This window comes from Microtus pennsylvanicus, chromosome X (assembly GCF_037038515.1).
Source record: "Microtus pennsylvanicus isolate mMicPen1 chromosome X, mMicPen1.hap1, whole genome shotgun sequence".
Taxonomy (NCBI): Eukaryota; Metazoa; Chordata; class Mammalia; order Rodentia; family Cricetidae; genus Microtus; species Microtus pennsylvanicus.
In genome coordinates this window covers 88,845,865-88,872,067 of record NC_134601.1, presented here as the reverse complement: position 1 = coordinate 88,872,067, position 26,203 = coordinate 88,845,865, and the positions used below count along the sequence as shown (strand labels likewise).

Here is a 26,203-nt window from a genome sequence, read left to right as displayed (position 1 = left end):
GTTCAAGTAGGAAATGGCCAAAAGCAGCTGGAGGAGGCCCTTCACTAGTCCTGATAACACCTTCTGTCTGTGTCTAGCTGAACTGGTCCAGCTGGAGCTGCCCAGAGAAAAGCGAAGGCCATAAGGATCAAAGCAGGTGTTTCCCAAGCCTCGGGCTCTGACACAGGTACCACAATACAGCGTGAAGTAAGGAAAGGAAACAGGAAATCCTACGTACTCTGTGCACCTAATTGTTCAGGAAGAATTCCTTTGCAGCAGGTCTGTTGTCTCAGAAGTTAGCAAGCACCGCTGAGAGAGAATGGCAAACTTTGCAGCCTCTGGGATTCTGGATGTCCCTTCCCCCATCTCGGTCTCTTCAGACCTTTGCCATTCTGGGGAGCCTAGCTCAAACATTGTCTCCTCCTCCCTCTTCCAAATCCCCAGCCCACTATGTATCTGCGAGATCATATGGATCAGATTCTGCTTTGTGTTTGAGCTGTTTCCTTTAATATATAGATTAAGTAAAATACAAGCTCCAGGTCAAAACTTCAAACTGGGTATCTGGCTAAAAATAGATAGCCCAAGTTCCACAATCCTTTACTTTCTGGAGTTAGCTACTGTTACTGAGTCTCCTCTTCTCTTCTCTTCTCTTCTCTTCTCTTCTCTTCTCTTCTCTTCTCTTCTCTTCTCTTCTCTTCTCTTCTCTTCTCTTCTCTTCTCTTCTCTCTCTCTCTCTCTCTCTCTCTCTCTCTCTCTCTCTCTCTCTCTCTCTCCCTGTGTATGTGTGTGTGTGTTATAGTTTGCCAGAAATTATCATCAGTGTTATTGAAAATGCAAAAGTTGTCTAGTGAGATGGCTCAGCAGGTACCCTTACCAACAAGCCGGAGGACCTAAACTCCACCTTGGGAGGCTACATGAAGGAAGGAGAGGACTAAAAAACTGCAAGTCATCTCTGACTTCCACACATGTACTATGATATTTGCTCATGCATGCAAGCATGTAGCACTCGTGCACGAGTGCATGTGCGCCCAGGAGCACAATGTGCGCAATAGCACGCAGGCACGCGTGAGCACGCGCGCGTGCACACACGCACAATAAGAGTAAAAAATAAAAATATATCTTTTAAAAGAAAATACAAAAGTTTGTTGAGCCTGGTGCCCCAAATCTATAATCCCAGATACCGGGGGCTGAGGCAGAAGGACTGCAAGTCTAAGGCTAGCCCGAGTCAAAGTAAAAAATATAAAAAGAAAATAGAAAAAAAGAAAGAAAGAAGGATGATTGAGTTATAGCTCAGCTGTACAGTGCTTGCTTAGCATGTATGAAATTCCGGGTTCTGTCTCCACTACCTTAAAGAAAAACAAAACAGGAGCAAGAGGGTTTTGAAGGGAACACTGGTTCTGGAGTCAAAACACTCTGAGTAAGGTCTGGCTACCCTTGCTGTCAAATCAACCTGAGTGAGTTCTGTCTCCTCTTTGATCTGTAAGTGGGATAACCATTCCTATATCACTATCTCACAGGGTTGCTGTAAAAGCAAACCAGATGAAAGCAGCCTAGGAACTGCAAGGGGCTCTCTATTAATCTCCATGTTGTCTTTGCACCTTTGAAATAGAAGCCTCAGCCCACCGGGAGCTCTGTCCCCAGTGCCCCTACCCCCCCCCCCCCGTCTTGTGCAGAGCAGGCAGCTGGTGCTTCCGGGCAATGGGGACAGCACCTCCGGGTTATGAGCTACACACCTAGAGCTGCGGATGCCCCACTACTATCTATTTCCAGATGCACTGTCCCCTGACCTTTCTCTGAAGCTAAACCTAGTTGAGGGGACCACTTTTTCTAAAACTGCTCGGCTTGTCAAATATCGTTGCTCCACCAAGTGGGCACTGGCCTGGCCTTGTCCCAAGCACTTTCATCACTGTGAAATTTCTGCAAGCCTTGTTTCCGCTTTCTGCCTCCCTTAGCATCCAGTTCCTCAGATTCTCGCTTCAATGGATTCTTTCAAAGTTGCCTGCCAAAGAAAGAAATGTGTATTTCTATAAAGGAAGTAGAAAGATACGGGGAAGAATATTCAGTCCCCTAACAAACCAGATATGAAACCTCTGGCAATGAGAGGCAGAAAGCGCGTCAGAGGTCAAGCATTCTGCCCTACCTCGGTCGGGCCCTTTTAACAGTCAACAAGTAGATGGGGAAACCAAGAGACCTGGAAAGATAAGGGACTTGTCCAGACAGTGAGCAGCTGGGAAAGCTGGCTGAAGTGGGAAGGGGCAAGCCTCTGCAATTTACCTGTGGGGTGAGAGGTTAAAATTGAGGGAACTAGCCTGGGGGAGGTAGGTGGGGCCCGGAATAGAGATGAATGTGGCCAGCGAGGGGAGTGGGGAGGATCAATCAGGACAGGCAGTCAGACCAGCTGCAAAATTCCCCTGGAAAGTGGAAATAGAGGAGGGTTGTGGTTTAGTAAGTTATTATGAATCTTGCTGAGCAAGAGGAGGGGGGAGAGAGGAAGACAAAGGGAGAGGGGCCAGGAAAAAAAAACAGAGTGAAGAAGGAAGGAGGCAAGCCAAGTTGGGAGATGGGGGTGATCTGGAGGAACAAGGTCAGCAAAAGCTGAAAGGGAGAAAATTTGTAGAGTCCTATGTGATGGGCACACCCAGCGCCCTGCTAAGATGCCACCACAGCTGTTGCTTGTTTCTTCTAGGCTCTGAAAATGCCAAAGGGGCCTCATTTTCTTAACAAACTTAGCATGTTGCCACTGTAGGCTATTTGGAGAAATGGCCCAGGACTTAGGCTTTGCCTCAGCAAATCTGGCACAATGGGAGAGCATCGTGTCGCCTTTCTTGGCTGCCAGAAGAAGCCCTAGGTTCTCCCAGGCACTTGTGTTTGAGTACAGAGTTACATCCCTCCTTCACGGAGTGACCTTGGACAAATTGCTGAAGTCCTCAGTGCCTCAGTGACTGTATTTATAAAACAAGGGCCATGGCCCGCAGAGGCACTAAAGGACCAAAGAAGTGGGTCCAGGGTTAACGTGTGAGCCACCGGTGCCTGGACTGTCATTACTGCTTAAATATGGCAAGTGGGCCAGTGACATAGCTCAGTGGGTAAAGACACTTGTTGCCAAGCCTGGCAACCTGACTTTACCTCTCCAGAAACAAACAAACAAATAAATGTGGTTTTAGAAATGGTAAGGATCACTGTTACATGGTGAGTTCAGTGCTAAGTCAGTAGGCAACTGCGGTGCAAGTGCAGAAACTAACATCTAAAGCTGCAGGCCTGTATAATTCTGGTAGCCCAGAGACCGAGGCAGGGGGATTTAGAGTCTGAGGCTAGGCTTACATAGTGAGACCCTGTTTCAAAAATGAACAAAAACAACTCCTTCTCCTCCTCCTCCTCCTCCTCCTCCTCCTCCTCCTCCTCCTCCTCCTCCTCCTCCTCCTCCTCCTCCTCCTCTTCTTCTTCTTCTTCTTCTTTTCGAGACAGAGTTTCTCTGTGTAGCTTTGGAGGCAGTACTGGAACTCGCTCTGTAGACCAGGCTGGCCTCGAACCCATAGAGATCTGCCTCTGCCTACCGAGTGTTTGGGATTAAAGGTGTGCGCCACCACCACCCGGCTGAACCAAAATTCTTCCTAATACAAAGAATAATGCTAGATAAATGCCAATGAACTATTTTTATTCTTTTTCCACGAAATGTACAAATCTCTGGGTCTGATGGGGCAGTGGTATCTCTTGGCACCTTATATAAACGCTTTAACACTTTCGTCATATCACCAACGTCTGTTAGTGATCCAAGTATATTTTCTCAAAATCTGTTTAATTAAAATTGTGTGGAACCATGTGATTAATAATAAAGTCAGAATTGCCAAAAAAAGATGAATCCAACTCAACACACACACACACACACACACACACACACACACACACACACACACTGCTTTTAACCACTGAGCTATCTCCCCAGCCCCTTGTTTTTTGTTTTTGTTGTTTTGAGACAGGGTTTCACCATTTAGCCCTGCATGGCTTAGAATTCCCTCTGTAGACCAGGCTGGTCTTCAAGTCACAGAGATCCACCCGCCTCTTTCTCCATAGTGGTGGGATTAAAGGCCTGCACCACCGTGTCTATTGGCTTTAAAAGTTTCCTTTGATGGACACTTTCCCTGAAGCCAGCTTACTGAGTCCTAAAAGAAGCCACAGATGCAGACAATATGTTTTTGATAAAAACAAGGTGGGATAGGCGAAGGGTTCAGTTTTCCCTAGTTCTCCCCTGACCCAGTTCCTCCATGGTAATCCTAATGCTGAAATGAAGGTATCACAGTCCAGAGAGGGCAAGTAATGGAAGCAGAGGCAACAGCAAGTGGCAGGCAGGGTGGGATATGGGTGGCACTCCTAGGCTTGGAGGGCCAATAAGTTGGACAAAGAGAAGAGATTCCTTGGGTAAGCTAGAATATAAAACAGACACCCCAAGGTTACGGGGAGAGAAAAAGTGGGGAAGTGGTTGGTGTAAGGACAGAAGGGAGGTGTCTGAGTGTAATGAGCCTCACTGGGCAGGTTTAACTTAGTAGGCCACCCCAAACTTCAAGACAGCAAGCCAAGGCTCTCTCCATGTTCCTATCATGTGACAAGGCCTATAGTTCTGAGGGATCCAGTCAAGCTGAGTCTAAATCCCACCTCTCGCCTTTCTACTTAGGCTCTTCCTATTGACATACACATCTGACCAATGCCTTTGTGTTTGATTTACTTAACAGTTCAGGTAGGCAGATATACGCTGTCCTCTGTCTCCCGATCCCCATCTTCTCTTCTAGCTGGGCAGCTGAACTCAGGGCTCAGTGCTTGCTAGTTGAGTGTAGCTCTACCAGTGACTACTGAGCTACAGCCCAGCTATACTTCCCTTAGTTAACAAGGCCCAGAGTGATATGCCAGATCTGTTGAAGCTAGTGTCTGTCTCCCAGGCTTCTTAGAGAGTCGCTGTCCTTAGAGGCTGCTTTCTCCAGCACTGGGGAAAAAGAACCTATATTCATGTGTCCATTGGTTGCCTATCCAATAACTGTCTAAGGCAGTTTTCTCAAACTTCCCAATGCTGCGACCCTTTAATATAGTTCCTCATGCTGTGGTGACCCCCAACCATAACATGATTTTCATTGCTACTTCATAACTGTAATTTTGCTACTGTTATGAATTGTAATATAGATATCTGCTATGTAGGATATGTGTCCATCCAGAGGGGTCGTGACTCACAGGTTGAGAACCTCTGATTCAATGTTTGGCTGCAAAGGCTTAGTCCCCTTTGGTTTTACTTAAGACCGGGCAAGCTACCGAGTGTCTGGAATTGGGCCATAGGCATTCCAGGCAAGGCTGGAGAAGGCCCGAGACTCGCCTTTGCAAAGCTGTGGCACACCACTGGAAGGAACAGGAATCCTGAAGGTCCGTCTGTGGCAGGTCATTTTCCACGCACACAGTGCTCTGCCTGACCAGAATTATTCTCCCAAGGCCTATCCCACGGAGGGGTGGAGGGATCCACTTTCTGGATGAAGAAACCCAGGTCCAGTGACTTGCCAAAGGTTATGGAACTCCTGTGTGCCACAGCCAGGACTGAAGCCCGGAGTTGGATCCAAACTCCCCTCTTACTTTTCCACCAAGTGCTTTTGGCCAGCCAGGAGAGGACAGAGCGAGTTCACCACCAAAGCTTCGTGGTTTAGACCAAAAACAACAAACCCCAACTCCCTGGGGTGAGCGGAAGCCTTTCAATCTTTTCCATATGAATTGACCTTCCAGAAGCAACCAAGGGGCCTTTGAGAGGAAAGCGGAGAAGCTAGCAGTTCCCAGAGCAGCCCCAGAGGCGCTGGCTTTGGTGATTAGCTAGATGCCTCCTCAGCCAGGGGGGCATTGAAACTATGAAGTTTGGTTTGGTGCAGTCCCAGGGCTGTCATCTTCCTTTCTGCCCCCTGAGATTGCAATTCCTTCTTGGTTGTCAAGGTGTTCTTATGCTCCTTCATTCCAAATATTGGGGGAAGAAAGAGCACCTCAGGGCATTCAGCCGTCATTTGGTTTGGTAATGGCTCCTTGCAGGTTTGGGACTCACCTGGCCAGGTTGTGCTTCAGTTACTGCTCATGCCAGCCTTTCACAAATGTCCTCGAAGTACCAAGTCTGTGACAAACCCCTTCCTGGGCAGGGAATATTCTCTAGTAAAATGCAGTCACTACCTTCAGAAAATTCAGTCTTTTTTCTTAAAAGCTGAGCAGTTTTTCTTTTCTCCTTTATTTTATTCATTATTTTATGTGCATTGGCGTTTTAGCATGCATGTGTGTCTGCATGAGGGTATCAGGTCCCCTAGAACTGGAGTTACAGTCATATGCTGCCATGTGGTTGCTGGGAATTGAACCCAGGTCCTCTGGAAGAGCAGCCAGTGCTCTTAACCACTGAGCCATCTCTCTAGCCCCAAGAAAATTCACACTTATTGGAAAAAAGACATACAGACAATTACCTTTTATTGGGAATCACCGCTAATGCAACTGAGCTGTGGAGTCGTCAAGAAAAGGAATGGTGGAGGCTAGAGAGGTGGCTCAGTGGTTAAGACAGCTGACCACATTTGCAGATGACAAGGGTTCAGTTCCCAGTGTCCACATGGCAGCTCACAGCGGCCTGTAACTACAATTTCAGAAGTTCAGACAGTCTCTTCTGGCCTCTGCGGACTCGTGCACATAAGTGGGGCACATACTCATGTAGCCCCCCCCCCACACTTTTTAAAAAGAGGAGGAATGATTTACACTCTCTATAAGGGATACTTAAGAGATTTGTGAGACTCTTCCAGATGCAGTAGACAGGACAAAAATACTTCCGCATGATTATGCATCAGTTTCTTCCCTTATAAAATGGGATGATAATAGTACCTGAAGGCTTTTAGACACCTTGGGATTACCATGTAAATGTTTTTGGTGTGAGAAGAAAGAAAATCCAATAAACATTCACAGGAGAGATATGGGCACATGAAATACACTGGGAGGGCATGCAGCTAATATTGCGTTCTGGGGAGGTCAGCTGAGTTGGCGGTGGGAGTTCAGCCAGCACTTTGACTGCCAACCTTAGAAACATGGACTCGTTCCACAGGCGGTGAGAAGCAGTTCTGAAGCTAAGGTTTAGCATAAAGGGTGGCATAGAACCTGTGGGTGAAAAGCTAGTGCTGTAACCATTAGGCAACAGGTGAGAGGCCAAGTGTGAAAGAGGAACACTGTGTAGGCCACCTAGCTGTGGTCTTAGCGTTGATGTGAAGAAAGCTGGGGTGGGGAAAAGAAACCGCATGTCTACTTTCAGGGCTCTGCCCACCTGACTGGAATGTTTGCTGCTAGTCAATGATCAAGCAGTTGCCCAAGGGAGAAGTGCTGGAAGGAAGAGGGTAAGAGAAAATCTTCTGGGCCTTCAAAGCCAGTATGTGCAGTGGGTACGAGCCAGAGTTGACAGCACAAATCGTGACGCTGGGCAAATTACACAAGTTTACTCTGCTGAAGTTTTCTTTCGAAAATGGAGGCAGGAGGAATATTTCGACTTCTCCAGAGTTGATAATTAGTTTATAAGTAGAACCAGGTATAGAGCACTTTGGATATGAGGCAGAACGGTTGCCATGAGTTTGAGATAAAGTCTGGGTTACACAGTGAGTTCCAGCCCGGCTCCAGCTAAAATGTCAGACACTACATCAAAAACAAGCAAGTCAACAAACAGACAGGCATTATGTGAATTACAAAAATTAAATGACAAAGGTGCTCAGAATTTTGGCTCCTACCATAAGCATGCCACAAATGCAAGCTATTCTAATTGACTGAGGGCCTGTCCTAGCCCCAGTGTCTGGAATTCCTGGGATACAAAGCAGTGGTAGGGGAGCATAGAAATCCATGAGACCAAAGTTAGCCATCGTCCTCTGATGCCAAACCAACTTAAAGGCGTAAAGAAGAAAACAGCAATGGGGACGTACACTCGAGTCAACTGGAAAATTCACAAGGATGTTTCACAGATAAGAGCAGGGACTTCAAAGACATTCCCTGCTTAAAATCAAAGCTTCAGGTTACATCTTTGGCATTCTTTCCCTCAGCCCCTAGGGGGTAAATGAATGCGAAAGTTCCAGCAACTCCCAAGTGTGAGCCTCCCCTTAAGCAGGTGAAAATAGCACTCCAGCTTCACCTTCAGCCACTGCGAAGTACAGGCTGTGGGAGTGAGGCACGTCGCACACCTGTGACAAGCCTCTGTGTGTTTCTTCACAGGTAAAGTGGAGGCAACAGTGAGGGTTATGAAAAATCAAACATCTACTTTAGAGTGTCTTTGTAAACGTTCAATATTACTTTAAATGCCCTGGAACAATGACTGACACAGAGCTGGTGCTCGATCTACTTTGGCTTCTATTAAATGTTTCCTTGCCAAGTATGGTAGTACCCACCCATAATCCTAGCACTCAGGAGATTAAGGCAGGAGAAGTGCTGTGTGTTCAAGGCCAGCCTAGGATTCCTATAAAGAGCGGGTCATAAAACAACAACAAAAATCCTTTTCATTTGTTTATCGTTTGCATACCCATTCCCAGCAACACTGTTGGTCAGATGTCCATTCGGTCCAGGGTCATGGTCCTTTGACACTGTAAGGGGCTAGGTAAGACACTCTCTTGTTGCAAGAGCTGGCCGTCCTTCGGGGGGGGGGCTGAGGGAATAAGTGACCTCTTGTGGTCTTTCCAGCTCAAAGTTCCCGGATTTTAAAGCAGTTTTTGGAGTCCTTTTGCTGTTCTGGCCTGTGACAGCAACAGAACTCGGGAAGGGAGGGAGGGACAGATGGGGAGGGAGGTGCCTTCGAAGGATAGGAAATGGCTGCTGCCGCCCTTCCTCCTAAGTTGCTACCACCCAGGAGCTGTGTTCCATACTCTCGCCCATACACAGAGCTAAAAGGAGACTCCTGGGCTTGAAGGAAGTTGACGGGAGCCTCCTTTTCCTCAGGAAGATTTTGGCCCTGTGTAAGGGACAGGACAGGGACTTCCGGAAACTCAGATGTCCTAAGGTCCAGTTGACAGTACCAAACCGGGCGCAGAGGAGCCATCCGGATGGGCAAGTGTCCTAGCCCAGAATATGATTGCAGATAGGCTGGAGGGCAGGAAGGGAGAAGCGGGCTCCTCACTTATAATCATCTGGGAGAGAACCAGAAAGGATTCTGGGATATAGAATGGCCGAGTGGAAGGGGACAGAGTCAGATTTCTTAGTTCTGAAATAGACTCACTGCCTGACCTTGAGCAAATCCTCACCCCCACATGTAAAACACACTCATTTGATCACTAAATAGTTGTGTGCCTCCATTACCCCAAGGAGAAAAGATCAAAATGTAGCCCTCTCATCCCCTTCCAGTGCCCACAGTCTCCTAAAGAGATAGCCCAGATCTCAGCAAACACCAACTGCAAACTCTCTGGTTAGCCTACACTCACAAATGGAATTTGTGACTCCCCCAAGTTAAAGGGACAAGGTATGGAGCTAGGGTGTGTGTGTGTGTGTGTGTGTGTGTGTGTGAGAGAGAGAGAGAGAGAGAGAGAGAGAGAGAGAGAGAGAGAGAGAGAGAGAGAGACCTGTGCTACAATGAGAATATGGAACATGCTTTGTAGATGATAAGAGGTACACACTGTGTTGATATGTTGATTAGTCCCATTGTGTTGTGGAATTATTATCCTTATTTCACAAACAAGGAAGTTGAGGCTTGGTGTGATAGATGGCCCAGGTTATGTCGCGGTTCTCCCAGAGCCAGAAGAAGAATCTTGGTCCCTTGACTAGCCTTTAAAAGAACTGGAATAGAAGTGACCAAGTCTGAAAGCTGTCAATTTTCTGGCTTCACTTTGCTTAAAAACAGCCCAGGTAGGCCTGCCACCGTGGATCAGGAAAATGTGGTGGTGCGATTACACAGTGGAGCACTACTCAGCGGTAAAAAATAATGACAACTTGAAATTTGCAGGCAAATGGATGGATCTAGAAAAAAAATCATATTGAATGAGGTAATCCAGACCCAGAAAGACAAATATAATATGTACTCACTCATAAGTAGCTTTTAGACATAAAGCAAAGAAAAACCAGCCCACAAATCACAATCCCAGAGAACCTAGACAACAATGAGGGCACTAAGAGAGACTTACATAGATCTAATCTACATGGGAAGTAGAAAAAGACAAGCTCTCCTGAGTAAATTTGGAGCATGAGGACCATGGGAGAGTGTTGAAGGGGAGGGGAGAGGCAGGGAGGGGAGTGGAGAAAAATGTATAGTGCAATAAAACATTTTTTTAAAAAGAGAGAAAAAAAACAAGTTTTCTTGTAGCACATGGTGGCTATATGCCTTCCAGTGAGGCCTGAAAACACTAATCTTTCCTTATGGAGGCTGGACTCCATTCCAGATGCCATGTTCAAAGCTTTTCAGACCTCAGATAGCCCTGCCACATAGAGATAATTGCCCCCACTGAAGGATGGCCAAATCATTTGTAGTATCAGCCCTTAGTTTTCCATTGGTAGCACAAGGGAGTCTATAAGGATTGCCCCCACTGTAGGAGATTCTTGATACTAGAATACTAAGATGTCTTTGGTGATATTAATGGCTTCATTGCACACTGAGAAACCAGTGTGACCATAGGGTGAGGGTGGGTGAAGTAAGCTGAGTCAGAGAGTTTAACCAACATGGCGGGAATCACCGCCATTCCTCTCTACATCTGGTTGCAGCACACTCCCTTCATGCCACTCACTGGGCTGGCAAGATTTGAAACACATAGGAAGTGGAGGGGCTGATTTGTGGCTAATGAGACCCCCCCAATGCCTCACATAGACATATGACAGCAGGAAGGGCAGGGGCGGTGGTAGTGAAACACTTCTTGCATAGGAGGTCAGACACATCTGGAGAGATGGTCCAATGGCAGCAGGGTGGCTGGCTGGTAGAGGTATCCAAAGAAGTACCTAGGAAGGGGAGGTCCTGAACAAAGTGTGTATGTGTGTGAGGGGGCGGGATATGGAACTTTCCAGTCCTCACCAGTGGGCAAGTGGGCGGGTCAGCCACAGCCAGATTGTCCCTCTCTACTTCCCTCCCTCTACGGTTTCCACTCTGAGCTCAGTCTGGGGCTCCCGAACTCCTCCTGCACTCTTGCAGGGCACAGAAGGGGTGGCCACAGGACACATAGCTGAGCGGCAGAGCTGGGGCCCTGCCTGTTGGTTCCCAAAGCCATGGATGTGGATGCTCTGGGGTCTGCAGGGCACCAGGTGGGCCCAGGGGCTAGCAGACCTGCATTGGGAGATGGTGCCAGCTTTCCTCCCAGTAGGCTCTGGAATTTTGAGTTCCCCTTAGGGTCTGGTCACATTTTCATCTTCTAGCCTACAGTCCCTTGGATCTAAAGCTGGACCCCTTGCTGAAAGTTTCTTTTTTTCAGAACTTCCACTCTTCCAATTCCTGACCAGCTCTTGCTTTGTCTCATACGTGTCCCATCCTTTCCTCTAGACTATACATCAGGCTTGGTCCTTAAGGATTCTGCTGTCAGCTTCCGCTCAACAACCTGGCTACAAATACACAGTTGGTATTTGTAAGGAGTATATCCTTTACCATCTCTTCCTACGAGACTGTCTCTGGCATCAAGCTGACCACTCTCCTACCTGTCTTCCTGTCTGTCCCTCCTTATGACTAACACCCTTAATGGTGTTTTTCCCTTACCAGCCCCTTGTAGGTATGTCCTTTTATCCTTCCTGTCTCTTTTTGAACTCCGCATCTCTGGATCTTAGCATCTAGATAGTGGGTCCCTATGTCCTCTGTAATTTCAAAGAATTAGCCTCTCGCCTCATCCAGTGTCTCAGATGCACACCACACCTCCCCCCGCCCTGACAGCACCCTTTTTTAGCTGGCATTTGTTGCGTGGAAACTCCATCCTAAGCTCTCTATGGAACCCCCAGGAGCATACTAACGTGCCTGGCATTTTATCCTTTTAGAAGTTGAAAAATCTCTCTGTGGGCATTTAAAATTTCCAGTCACTGCTTCCTAATTTTCCCCTAGATTTTCCTCTTGTTCCCATCCAAATTAGAGGGAGGAAATCGGCAACAGTGTCGGGTTTCCTTATCATGGACCTTGAAGAGCCAAATTACAGGGCTCTCTGAGATCCTCAGACAGACATCGACAGGACAGGACGCACTGATGTTCAGAGGCAGAAGGGCACTCTGTCAGATCTCCCAAAAGAAGCAGGATAAGGTCAGAGTTACAGGATCCTGGCCTCCGGTCCAGATGTCTTGGTGTGTGGATGGATGTGTGTGTGTGTGTGATAGGAATCAATTTCCTGGGGTTATCTGGTGATCCAGAGATATAAAGCCACCTTTGAGCCTTGCTGCCCCTCCCTGCATGTCCTCTGGGACGTGGCCTCAGGCTACCCACCTGTTTGAATTAGGCATTCTCGGTGTGAGGGCTGGCCCCTGCTTCCCCACGGTGATATGGCAACTCCAGAAAGGCAAGGTTGATAATAGTGTATGGAAACCCTCAGCCCTGGCTGATGGCCAGACCAGGACTTTGATTGTGTGTGTGTGTGTGTGTGTGTGTGTGTGTGTGTGTGTTGAGGGGAAAGTTTTAGATGTAGGCTTGTATATGTTTATCTCCCCTCTGCACACTGGAACCCTCTTAGCAGGGTCAGGCAGGGCAGAATTGGGTGTGATAGATGGGTGAACATCCTATTCTAGATACCTGTGCCAGGTTCACCAAGCACCAAGACCTCTGTTCAGGGTGACCCACCTGTTGGCTTGGGGTAGGTGGCAGCCCCTCAGGAGGTGGGAGTATGTGTGTGCTCCATCTACCCACAGCAGCAATACTCTGGCTACTTGGAGATGGGTCAGTGAGGCTAGGCCAGGGAGAATATTGGTATAGAATGGGGCCTGTTCCACTGCTGTGGCAGGGGATCCACTGGGTAGAATTGGGTGGGGGGGCTGGCAGTCTGGCAGGTCTAATGTTTGTTTTGAGTATGAGATCCCATGGGTGTATGAAAAAAAGCTGGCTGGCTGTCTCCAGTGCCTAGCTCGGGTGCCAGGAGGTGGCCACAAATTGCTTGGCACTGGCCATTGAGGAAATGGGTTCTTGATCAATAGCTGTTCCTGCTGTCTCTAGTCTGCCATGCTAAGAACCGTCCCACCTAGTCTGCAACCCATGGCCTGAGCCAGGACTGTTTCATGTTGCCCAAGCATGAGCAATAGGCCCCTTTCATGAGGCTTGGTAGGGGGTTTGCAAGCCCAACAAGAACCAGGTTTTTCTTGTGGGCTTGAGGAATGTATGGAAGCCCCTGCGTGAGAGTCATGCGTAGCAGATGGAGTATAACCGCGCCCCCCCCCAGGATCCATTTTCCTGTTTTTACATTCCCAAGGTGAGTTCCCCACAACCTTTGGCCAGTCTGTGCTCAGAGACTCTAAGAAAAAGAATAGTGTAAGGATCTGTCTGGTGCCTTCCTCAGGTACATCTCATCTCATCTGGTGCGGAGTGGGGCCGTGAGTCTGCTTGCAACAGCCAGATGAGTTCCCGTTTCAGGCTGTGTGTGTGTGTGTGTGTGTGTGTGTGTGTGTGAGAGAGAGAGAGAGAGAGAGAGAGACAGACAGAGACAGAGACAGAGAGACAGAGAGAGAGAGACAGAGAGAGAGAGAGACAGAGAGAGACAGAGACAGAGAGAGAGACAGAGAGACAGAGAGACAGAGACAGAGAGACAGAGAGAGAGAGAGAGAGAGAGAGAGAGAGAGAGAGAGAGAGAGAGAGAGAGAGGAGTGTATTCTCATCTCAACCCTTATTAGGATCCAAGGATCTTAGAGGAAGGCTTTGGGTAATTGGATCTGGAGGTACTCTCTGCACATCCCAGAAGAAAAAAAATTCACTACCACTGTGGTCAGGAGAGTTTGGATCCTTCAATGATGTTCTGCTGCCTGGGGCCAGCCTTTACAAGATACTCTCACATCCATTGTCTCTGCTGTGCCCACTAGCCACCACACACCGCTCCTGTTTTATAGGTCAAAAGACTGGTAGTTACAGTGTCACGGTGACTTGTTCTGGGTGGCATTGCCAGAAAGTGGTAAAACAGGCACCTCTCATGCTTCCTGAGCTAGGATGCTCTCCCCCACAGCTCAGTGGCTTTGTCCATACCTAGGATTTAGTTCAAGCATTCACGATCCCAATGCGTCTGCTCAGCAGCCATGTAAGTTAATAAGACCGTGATTTTCATTTGCGTTTCATAGGTGAGAAAAATGATGCATGCGGTCGTGGTTAGATTTTTGGTTTGTACACTGAACACCTGCCTCAAGAGTTTGTTATACTTCCTCTTATATGAAAAAGCTCACCCATGGTAGTGGTAGAATAAAGAAAACCTCATCACCAGTTCCCTGCCTGATGGCTGTGCTGGCATTCAGAGTGGCAGCGAAGCACTGCAGAATACCCAGGCAAAAATGGGTTTCGTGGGAAAGGGGAGAGCCAGGACCTGCAGGCTCTGCTTATTTCCAGGGCAATTAGGTTGCATTCCAGCAAAATTCCTATGAAAAGGCACTATTTCCCCCCATCCTTTCCAGGCACTATTACAGAATATCCATCTTGTGCAGGGCGGGCTGAGGCGGGGAGAAGAAAGAGGCAGGTACTTCTGAAGGCGCTGTTGAGCTATCTTGTCCCCTATGAAGAGACTGAACACACTAGTCTTTCTGAAGTTCTCAAGATAAAAGAGGGAGATTGTTTTTTTAAAGATCCAAAGAAATGACCCTCGGGCTATTTCAAAGTAGCATGACTATGCATTATAAATGTTAGGACTAAAGTTCTCTTTATTGTGTTCGCTCATTCATCAAAATTTTTGTTTGTTTTTGAATCAAAGTTAGTGTTTATTAAGAAAGATGTCTTAACGTGCATTTAAGTGCAGAGGTAGGGAAGAGAGAGGCACTTGAAGAAAAGGGGCAGCAAGTAGCAAAGATGTGGGTGTGGGCTTCTCAAGAGAGAATATGTTGCAACAAAAATGTTTTCATTCTGTGTCAGGTACTGTGGAAATGGCATTGTATTAATTTATAGCATTTTCTAGGTTTTGTACTTTTTCATGCTGTTTTACTTTTTTGGTGGTGCTTTTTTTGTACTTCGATCTGTTGATGTCTCTGGTTTTATTGCTTTAAAAAAAACACCAAGAGAGGCTGGGATGATGACTTGCTTGGTAACAAGCATGAAGACCAGAGTTCTATTCCAGAACCCACATAAAAACTGCTGTGCATGGTGCTGGGTTTATAATCCCAGCACCGGGGTACTGGAGACAGCTGGGTCCCTGGGTCTTTCTGGTTAGCAGGTTTAGTCTAGCCAGCCTGCCCCAGGTCACTGAGAGACCCTGTCTGAAAAGAAAAGCAGGTTGGCTGCACCTGACACTGGAGGCTGTTCTCTAGTCTGCACACGCATGTGCACACTTGTATGCGCCCACTCTTTCTCTCTCTCTCTCTCACACACACACACCTACACACCTACACACCTACACACACACACACACACACACACACACACACACACACACACACTGGTATTTCAGAACCTAGACAATATTAATCCAGTTAGAACTATCTACTAACTTACAAGTAGTGGCCCAAGTCTGTAGTCCTAGCATTTAGAAGGGTGAAGCAAGAATGATATGACCTTGAGGGCAACCTGGGCTACAAATAAAAAGTGGTATCTACTGAATGTTAAATTGGGTTTTCCATTATTCATATGCCTATAAGATCGTCATGGTTATCCCTAAGTGTCTTTAACATTTCTTCACCTAGCCGGGCGGTGGTGGCGCACGCCTTTAATCCCAGCACTCGGGAGGCAGAGGCAGGCGGATCTCTGTGAGTTCGAGACCAGCCTGGTCTACAAGAGCTAGTTCCAGGACAGACTCCAAAACCACAGAGAAACCCTGTCTCGAAAAACCAAAAAAAAAAAAAAACAAAAAAACAAAAAAAAAAACATTTCTTCACCTACTAGTGAACGTTACTGGGAAACCATTGAAAACATTGTGCTCAGCGCCATGGGGTAGATAAACTCATTTCTGGCATGGTTTCTTGTGGATCTGACCATGGTAGGTCTCCCACTTGTAAGTTCTTTCTAGCATTGTGTGCAAGCCATGCACATTTGACTTCAATTCAGACCCTGAAGCATGCTTACAATAGTATTTACAGCCCTGCCTGAGGGAAGAGGCTTCCGACCCACCATAAGGATTAGAGCCTCCTGGTAGGATTTTGGCTTGGGGAGTGAGTTCATGTGTACAGGCTAAAACCACATTTAAGATATGTGGGGACATGGCTCACTTGGGAGAAAAACTGTCATAAGATACCAGTTGAAGCCCTTCTGTCGAGAAGAGCAGAGAGCACACACTAGGGGAGAGCACACACCAGGGGACAGTACACACTAGGGGACAGCACACACTAGGGGACAGCACACACTAGGGGACAGCACACACTAGGGGACAGCACACACTAGGAAACAGCACACACTAGGGCTTGCCTTGCTTGGTTCTTTGTCACTCCTTTGGTTCTCATGAGAGCTAGCTGGGAAGGAAGGTGGGGAGATTTGTTTGGCCTAGTAGACTGGAGGCAGGATGCCTGATTCTGTCCTTGGCTCCAGTGACCTTGAGCAAACTGCCACGTTGGATACTCAGCAATCCGGTGAGATGGATGCAGTTCCTGGAGTCTGATCATCTATTAGGGATAGAGAAAATACCAGTGTGCAAGTCAATGCGGCAATCCTGCCATGTGTTTGCTGAGTAGCCCAGGATAAGTATTCTCTCTTCAGTTTCTGTCATTGTAAACATAGTTGCAGTGCCCTGGGAGCTTGGCTCCTCCTAGCCCTGGCTAAATAGGAGTGCTCAATTCCACAGTGAAATTCAGGTTATCAGCTTACATTGGAAACTTCATAGGCAAGGCTAGGAAGAAACTAATTCTTAAACACTGTTTGTTATTGAATTTGAACAAGTTTTCTGGGGGGTATTTGGCTTCAGAACTCCTGGAAGCCCTCTCTTTCCATAATTAACTTTGCTACCCTAAGTTCTGCATGTGTTTCTATGTGGAAGTAAAGTTTGGACTTGCAGGGGGCAGAGGGTGACATTGGGGAGGTTTCAGAAGGCTGGCCTGAAAAAGGTAGGAATAACAACATCCTTGTCACATTTGGGGTTTCTTCTCTTCTCATTTGGTTGTCTCTACTAATTGTGTATCTCACTGAAGCAGTCTTCTGGACTTACTATAAATTACCCTGAACAAGTCATTTAAACACTCTCATGCACATGGCATTTATATTTGAAGCCCGCATGCAAGTGCCAGACACATTCAGAACTCAATAAATATACATCTGCGTGTTTGGCCAACTCGCTTCTTACTCCTTTAAGCCCTGTTCCTTCGAGCCCTGTCTTGGGCCCTGGGCTTGTGCCTCCTGGCTCCAGAGGTGTGACCCCAGGGAAAGGCACGGGCTCAGGGCATTAGAGGAGCTAGCTGGCAGAGCCCCGCCCACTCTATTTGGGCCGTTTTCGGGAGGAGACGTGGGGAGGGTGGACTGAGTCCTCATTGGTCTAGGGACCTGTAGGTGGGCGGAGCATCTATGCAGCCTACTCGCAGACGCTCCCTCCCTCCCCACCTGCGCAGCGAGCGGAGTCCGGTTGACAACGGCTAAGCAGCTGCCGCAGCTGCTGTTCTGGCTGGCACCGTTACCCCTGGCTCCACGCGTGTCCTCATCCAGCAGCTCAACCCGCTCTCGCCTCCCGTCTCTTTGCCTCTGTGTGGACGCGGCTGCCAAGTAAGTGTTGGGGCGACGTCAGGGGGACACTCAGACAGACGGGGCCACGGGCTCTGGTGGCCCGCCGAGCCTCCTTGGCGCTGTGGCCCTGCGGATCTCATGGTAGTTCAGCTGGGCTGAGGACGCGGGAGGCAGGAAGGAAAGTAGCCGCGTTGCCTTTGCTTAGGAGGTGGGGTTCAGAGTTTTCGAAACTGGGGACTCCTGAGCGAGTGTGCCGACTGCACTCTCCCATTCGAGCCCCGCAAATGGGCCGGTCTGGCGGCCTGAGGACCCCCCGGGCCTGACTGGCTCCACAGCCTTCCTGGGAACTCAGTTGGGAGCTCACCCACTCTGCCCTCCTACTTTGGGGGGGGCATTTCCAGGGAAGGCCTCAGACCCTTGGATTTTCCCGTCGGGCCCCCCTGCCTCACTGCCTTCCCACCTGGACAACACCTGTGAATGTACTCCTGCGTTCGAGGTAGCTGTGCTGAGCAAGTTAATAAATATTATTGAATACGTCTCATCTTTCTGGGACTCAGTTTGCCATGAAGTTCCACAGAAGTTTAAGTTAGAAAAGCTCAGGCGACAGGCTATTACATGGAAGTTTGGGGGAGCTCTAACTTGGGTAGTCTAGGATTCTCTCCCGTGTCTCTTCCACTACTTGCTCAAGTTCAGCACTAAATTACCACGCAGGAAACCGGGGTTCTGCCAGTTCATGTGACCTCAGGCGAGTCATGCTTTCGTGAGTGTCAAGTGTTTTCAACGGTACCTCAATTGGCAGCTAGATGTCAATAACACAAGGGCTCTGAGAGTCGCTAACTGGGTGCCTGAACCCAGTCTCTCAACGGGTGAGTAAAGGAAGATGGTCTCCGAGATACTTGGGGTGACTGGAGCTAGGCAGTTTGCAAGTCTTAGGATGATTATGCAGGTAGACTAGCTGGAGAACTCTGGGGGAGACAGCGATCATATTGAATATGAGGAGGGATGGGACTTTTCTTCCAGACTTTAGGTTTCTCACTTTGGGGGATCCCAGAGATTGTACTACCACATGACTTGGGACCCCAGAGATTGTACTTAGACACGACGTTCAGCCAAAGTACTGGTGTCCTGCTTTGCTTGGGTCTCACTCAGAGCACCCAGTAATCCTGGGAGGAGAGAGTAATGAATCACCCAGGGCTATTTTCAAACCCTGACTCGGGCTGCACCAACAGCGCCCACACCCACTCTAAGGGTTGCAGTCCCTGCCTGTGCCATCTGTATCCTTGCTGTCTGAGTTTCCTCTTGTTTTCGCCTTCCTGGAATGAAAGGGGGACATTTCTTTTCTGGGAACTGGAGGTGGGCAGCCCCAGGCATTGAGATGGCTTCAGGCGGTCTCTAGGAGGCTAGTAGACTGGAAAGAGCCCAGCGGGGAGAATGACCGTCTGGGAGGGGTGGGGGGTAAATGTTTCCATCCTGGACTTGTAGATGCCATTTCACGGGTCATCTGTTGTTGGTCCTTACTTCCAAGCTTTGCTCTTTCATCCAGGCTCTTGCCTTGGAATTTCTGCTCCTTCGACCTCTCTAGTTTAGGTCTGAGAAACAGCATACTGAAAAGGGGCTGCTCTCCCTAGCTCGCCCACTCTCCTTCCGCATTGCAAACAGCCCTTTGAAGAATACCAAGCCTCTGTGAGCATCTGCAGGTCCCTCCTGCCTTCCTGAGAGACTGCCCGGAGATGATATCTGGAGATGGAAAGATGGCGAAGTGGCCGTGTACCTTGTGTGGATGCAGAGGATGGGGGCAATGAGTCTTGGAAAGATGATGCCTTAATACTTCCAAAGCTGGAGCAGGGGAGAAAAAGAAAGGAGACACCAAGAGGTTCAAACTTTGACCTTTTGTCTTTTTATCTTTCTTAATTTTTAATGTACAAAATAAGGAATGTCAATTATACTATTTCCATACGTGCATGCTATTATTGTACTTTGCTCATATGCACCCTCTCTACCATCTCTGGCCATCCATCTGTTTAAAAAAATCTATTTTGAGGGAGTACAGATTGGAATGGGAGCACAGGACCTCTGGAGCCAGGTATAAGCATAGCAGCGGGGACAGGACAGCAGGACAGTCCAAAAGAAGGAAAAGGAATGTCAGGCCAACATGCTTTTGGGCCTTTTGTTAGCTAACTTCTGGAGCTCCTTGGTCTAGCCATGGGTTCCGTGAATGGCAAGTTCTTGAGGGAAGGATGGAAAAAGAGTCTTTGGCTGAAAGAAGGAGTTGGATTATTCTTGAGTGAAAAAGTGAACTTTTTCTTCGAGTTCCCAATTTGGGTAGGATCAAGTCTTATGTCCTTGGGTCATTTAGCTGCTTAGTCTGAGGGTGACAATGATTTCAGGGTTTGGAATGGGAGGCATGGTCTTAAAGTCTGTGAGGATCTGGGGGCAGGGGTTGCTTTATTTTGGTGCTTGGAATGTGGGGATTGAACCCTGGTTCTGGTGCATTCTAGGCAATCACTCCAGTACTGAGATGCCCTACCCATTGGTGAGTTTTAAATTCTCTCCCACACAGCAACCCCAGATGAGATCTTTGAGCGCTGTGCCAGTTGTGCGGTTGTTGGTCAAGGGTTTATTGATGCTTTTTTCATTTGGTTTTTTTTTTGAGGTTGAATATTCATTCAGGGGGTTGTGGAGGGGAAAGTGTGAAGGGGGGACAGAGAGAGAGGAAGAAGAAGAGAAAGAGACAGAGAAAGGGGGAAGCAGAGAAGTGGGGGAGAGGCAGAAGCGAAGCTGCCTCTCTGAGAGAAAGATGGGAAAGAGCACTTTTTTTCATTTGTGGCTCGGGGGCTTGACTTGTGCATGTGCTTACGTACACAGGTCCGTGTAGATGAGAGTCAGTGGATTAGAGGGCCCCAGGCAGGGCCACCGTCACAAGTCTCAAGTGCAGAGCTTGTGTGTTGAGTTTCCTTTGGCGTGGCCCTCCGTGTTGTTGAGGACTCGCTGAGTAGTCGCTGCTCCTGTGTACCACAGCCACAGGCAGGGATTTGAGAACCCAAATGTTAAGTTCCTTAGAAGTCCATGGTGCCACAGAACCAAGAACGAGGGTTCAGAAGGCTAGACACCTGGAGGTCTAAATCTAGTCTCTCGTTCTCCCAGTGCCTCTAACAGTTTCTTGCTGGTTTTCGCTTGGCCAGATTAAATGAGGGGACTCCTCGCGGAGTGTTTGTTAGCTACCAGCTGCTGTCTAGATGATTAGTCATTAGAGTCAGCCTCGGCACCAGTGCTCATGGAGGACCCATGGTTAGGAGACCCTGGGGAACTCTGCCGTCCACTTGGGGTTCAGTGGCCTGAGATGTCCTCAGAGAGGGTTTAAAGGCATCGCGAATAATTCTAAGCCTGTTTTTAAAAAGAGAAACAATGGCATAATTAGATCTCAAACGCCCAATACTCCTTGCTCCTTCACTCCATTTCTTGTTCCTTTGAAACAAATGCCAGACATGTTATCAGTTCATCTAAAATATGTCAATATGTCCTTCTAAAAGATAAGGACTTGCAGCACAATAACCACAGCATCCTTATCACACCGAACCTAGTCCCGCAGTGGCGCAGTGTCACCAGAGGTTTGGTCAGTATTCACATTGTTTTGCCCTAGAGTTCCCAGCAGAGGGGAACTGCTTTTGACTGAGGGGGTGACTGACCAGTGGATGACATTTGATCTGAACTGGAGAAGAGGCTAGAAGGGTTAGAGACCCTGGGCTCTTTGTTTTACAGATGTCACATTGCCAGTAGCAGATGTTAGCTGCCTCTGGGGGCTCCTGATCCCAAGGCTGACCTGAAGAAGCTTCTTGTAGAAACTCCAGAAACTCTGCCTTCATTCCTCTAGCAGCAAAAGAGAGATTTAATTCCCACTTGCGTCCTGCGCTCAGGGGCCACCCAAGAGTTTGAGGTCAGCAGGCCTGGGAGAATTCCTGGGAGGCTGCTTTCTGTCCAGGCCCCTCCCCAGCTCTGGGACCCTGAGGCCAATTTGAAGCAAAACAGGATGCGTTCAGGATGAGCGTCTTTCCCAGCTTGTCATCTAATCACTAAGGCCCAGCTTGGAGCTTCCTCTTTCATTTATGATAAAAACCCTTCACTGTCTCTCTCTTCCCTCCTTCCCCATTAAGGGTGTGCTGACTTCCTCCATTTCCGGGCCAGCCCTCCTCCAGCCCCACGTGGGCAGGGTGAGGCCTCTGCCCTCATCTGCCCCACTGCAGGCTGTCTTGTCAGGGAGAGAAAGACCCCTGGAATGTCCTGCCTGGCTACAGCTTCTTGCTCTTGGGCTGTCCTTGGGAAAGGAGTGGCCCCTTTCCAACAAGCCTGGGGTCCTGCCACTGCTTGGTTAATAATTGAGCCACATAATAACCACCTTGGAAAGTCACCTCTACAGGATGGCCATTAACTAACTCCCTGTCCACTCCAAGCCTTAAAGGGACCCCATCCTAAACATTTACATCCTCCCAGAGGGATACTGACAAATATCCAGTCATGAAAACTTCTGGAGCCAATTACAGTTCTGCCCCTCTGTCCTCTGTTTGGACAAAGGTAGCTATTCCTATTGTTTGAAGTATATATACTCACGTTAGATGTTGTCGACTTTTGTGTAGGCTTTAGAGTCAGATAGGGATTGAGGTATTTCTAGGAGCCTAAAAGAACAAGCAATGACCCTGGTAGCGCAAGCTTGTAATTCTAGCTACCCAGGAAGTCGTGGCAGAAGGCCTGCCTGGACTACAGAATAAGTTCAAAAGCCAACCTAGCAAGATCTTGCCTCAAAATAAGGGGGCGGGGCTCAGCTCTCATTCATACCTAGCATGTGTGAGGCCCAGTGTCCAATCCCACATACTGCTGAGATGGGAAGAGGGGAGAGGGGACTGGAGCCAGTTAGCTGAGAGACTGAGGGCCTCCAGTGTGGAAGATAAAGTCTTTCACCAAGAACCTGTGTCTAGATGGGCAGAGGGAGGTGGGAAGAGTCAGGCCAGAACCCAGACACCATTTAGAAGATTCTAGGATACAAACACTTTTCTATAGCTTCAGACCAAACACAGACACCAACATTTTGTGAGCCCCGTGTGTCTAATAGAGCCAGGAACTTGGCCTCTGTTTCTGTCTCTGTGTGACTTCAGGAAAATGCATGTGTTAGCCCTGGGCCTCCATTTCTACGTCTATAACTTGGGTGGGACAGGTAGATGGGCTCAGGGTTTCCCAGCTCACTTCCAGCTGTGCAAGCTTGTGTTTCTACTTAACACCTTTTGCTTATCCCCAGGGTGATATGGGGCTGGCTACAAATTCTCCCAGGCCCAGCCACTACATCTGCATGGTCTGGGCCAGGTTGGGACATCTGAGTCCACTACTGCCACAGCTGGAGTTCTCTCAGGCTTGGGCAGTCTGCTCCCTAGCTCCTCCCCATGTTTGCATCTGTCCCAGGAGGTCTCCCTCTGACCCATTCAGTCACAAGTTAATGAGTGACTTTTCCCTCTGGGGAATATGAGCCCAAGGTGTTCCTGCGATCTCAGGGCTGTGTGGGAATCAGGGGAGGGTTTGGCCTGTTGCAGTCACCTTTATTTTGTTTCCTCACAATCTCCCCTAGAGGTAGGTATGCAAACAGAGTCCGGGAAGCTAGGCCTTCGGAGCACACAGGCCCACACCTTCTCAAGCTAGCCTCTCAACCCCCAGTGCTGTGTAGGAGCTATTCAGCTGGCTTCAGCACCCTGGAGCAATGTAAGTCGCAAGCTGCTGCTTCCCATCAGTGGGATGACTGCATGTTTTGTCTCCTGTTGACTTAATAGTATCGCCTTGAGGCTTTTAACCCCCAGACCCAGTTCTGCCCCTTGGAACTGCCTACCACCTCCTTTTCTCTCTGCCTTCAGAAGTCTGAAGATAAAGCAGACCCCTCTATTTTCTTCAGCCCATCCATATCAGCTCCTGCAAATACTCCTTTGGGGCCTGGTTTGGCCTCCTCCTCAACCTCATCATTGTCCCGTTACATGCTGCTATTTGTGGCCCTTTTAGCAGTGGGGTACACCCGAATCTTCTCTGTTTCTTTTCACTCTGAACTTTTCAGGATGATCACTTTAATAAGCCCTCTCTAGTGATCCACTCAGGCAGATGCTAAGATCCCAGAATCTTGAGACATCTTAGACAATCCTGTCCAGGTGCTTTGTTGTTCGGGTCCAGTCTGCAAAATTGGGGAACCATTAGGAAAGCAGGGCCTTTTTCTTAGTGTTTGTCCTCTTCCTTGACAGATGACAAGGTTGTTGAGATAGGTATTCCGCCAAATGTGCTGCTTATAATGTAGCCTGGTTGGGGGGCTTTAAAAACTCTGCTTTTCTGCCATTTGCCCTCTGCAACTGGTGGGGAGGAAGGGAAGGGGGCGTTTTGGGGGGTACTGAGGCAGAAATGGGTGTGAGATATGCCTACAGTGGGGACTACAAGAGTGAATCAGGCAGGGAGAAATACCAGCTCAGTCATCCCTTCCTGTGACAAGCAACGATGACAGCAGCCAGTCCCGTTTCTTTAGTTTCCAGGACCTTTTCACTTCCATGGTCCCTCTGTGTTCCCAGAACAGCCCGGCAAAATAGCTGCCCTGATCCCTTCAATGTGATCTTTGGGAAACCCATCTGAGGCTCAGGAGGAGAAGAGAACAGCTTCCAATGGGACAAGATTTGGATCCCAGGTCACGACACTCCGCTCTCCCTGTTTTTCTCAAACCACCCCCGCGCTCAAGGCAGCTGAGGCTGACTCGGCAGCTTCCTCACCACAGAGGAACCTCTGCCTCGCCTGCAACTCTGTTCCTGTGGTAGAAGGAGCAACCTCCAGGGGAGGTGGCCTGGGATTTCCTGTCCTTTATCTGGACTGGCCAAAGACTGGCCTGTCTGAAGTATGTACTTGTAGCCCACCATTTTGCTGTAAGCTGAGTTCAAATCAGGCGGGGCAGGGGCAGGGATGTTGTAGGAAGGGCTTGGCTCTAGACAGCTGGCACATTTAGCCTGTACCTCAGCAAGACCGTCTCAATAGACAAAAAATAGAGAGGCTGAGGACATGGCTCAGATGATAAAAAGCTTGCCCAGCATGCACGAGGTCCTGTGTACAACTCCCTGTACTACATAAACCGGATGTGCTGACACACACCTGATCCTAGCACTTGGGAGGCAGAGCAGGAGAATCAGAGGTTGAAGGTTTGTCCTCAGCTACATAGCAAATCTGATGCCAGCTTGGGATATATAGGACCCCGTCAAAGAGAAAGAAAGCAACGGAAAGAATGGGATGTGGGGGAAGGCCTGGAGTAGAGCAGAGCTCTCTACACAAGGTGTTCCGAGCAAGAGGCTGTTGTGAGAACGTGCTCTTTTTCGGTAGTCTTGTACAAAGCCCTGGGTGGCTTCACATCTCTGAGCCTGCGTTTGCCAACAACGAGGAGACGTGTACCTGCCTCCTAAGGCTGTTGAGTATTCAGTCCAGCTAAGTAAATAAAGTGTGTGTGCAGTGCCGCTAAGTAGTGCTTGGTGCAGCCTTGTTACTTCGCTGTCTTTCACCACCCTGGGGTTATGCAGGGCTCCAGCATACCACCTCGGTACATGGGGTTTGGACTTCCTGTGACTTGAGCTTCTATCACGTCTAGGAAACTTCTCTTGTAGGGCTTCTTCCTCTGGTCATCTTTGGTGGCATTTGTGACACTACAACAGACTGTGGTAATGATGATAATGGCAATCATAGTGACCTCTTCTAGATTCTTGACACATTTTTACCATACTTAGCTCCTGTGACGATTCTGTGAAGCAGTTAAAGCTATGACATATAAAGAAGATGAGTAAGAAGCAATTAAAGAAAAGACATGTCCAAGGTCAGACAACTGAATGGGGGATAAAATGAGGACCTAGGTGTTCTGACGATACCTCCTGTAACCTTAATGGCAGACTCTTTCTAGATGCTTGGCCTGAAGGCAAGGGCATTGGTTTACACCACTCTTCTCCCTCCAAGTGCTCATCATGTCTAGCAGCAACTCGTCTTTCTGGGTATTCAGTCCCCCAAACCACTGGCCTACTGGCTCTGCCCCCCACCCTATCTCTAAGGTAGAAGGAGGAAAAGCATGAAGTCTTGGGATAGAGACTGTAAACTAGAGCGTCACTGGAGTTGGGAAGGGCCTGTAGGAGGGGTTTGGGGGTGGTTCTGGCATTGGCACTAGGTCTGCTTTATTAGCACCTTCTTGCACTGAGGATGGGGAGCAGGGGGCTGGGTGTCATCGGGGAAGAAGAGACATTTTAATGTGCTGTCTTGACAACCGGTTGCATTATTTAGAAAGTGTGGGTGGGTAGGGGCAGGGAGAAGGCTGGGTGGATTAACACTTGTGAGATCTCCTCAGCTCATGTGGCCCATGCTTGTATTGGGATTATGTGGGTGGGGGAGTTACCCAGAACATCTAGCTTCCCCACCCCCACCAAGTATACCCATCTTAGACTCTTCGGGGGTTGCAAGCTTCCTTCCTTAGGTCGT

At 48.5% G+C, this 26,203-nt stretch overlaps 1 protein-coding gene across 4 annotated transcripts in view; it reads left to right on the top strand.

Annotated features, from left to right (window-relative positions):
* Positions 1-26,203, top strand: part of Stard8 (StAR related lipid transfer domain containing 8) — a 77,195-nt gene that overhangs the window by 27,674 nt on the left and 23,318 nt on the right. For 2 of the 4 annotated variants that reach the window (XM_075957272.1, XM_075957271.1), the window contains exon 1: positions 17,571-17,731. The exons of 1 other annotated variant lie outside the window; for it this stretch is intronic. Coding sequence is in view for 1 of the 3 variants with exons in the window: in XM_075957269.1 (XP_075813384.1) it covers positions 19,436-19,565 (130 nt within the window). In the remaining 2 variants the exon portion in view is untranslated. Of the gene's footprint in view, positions 1-17,570; positions 17,732-19,351; positions 19,566-26,203 lie in introns of those variants that run through there. One more of the 4 variants, XM_075957269.1, reaches the window with a different exon arrangement.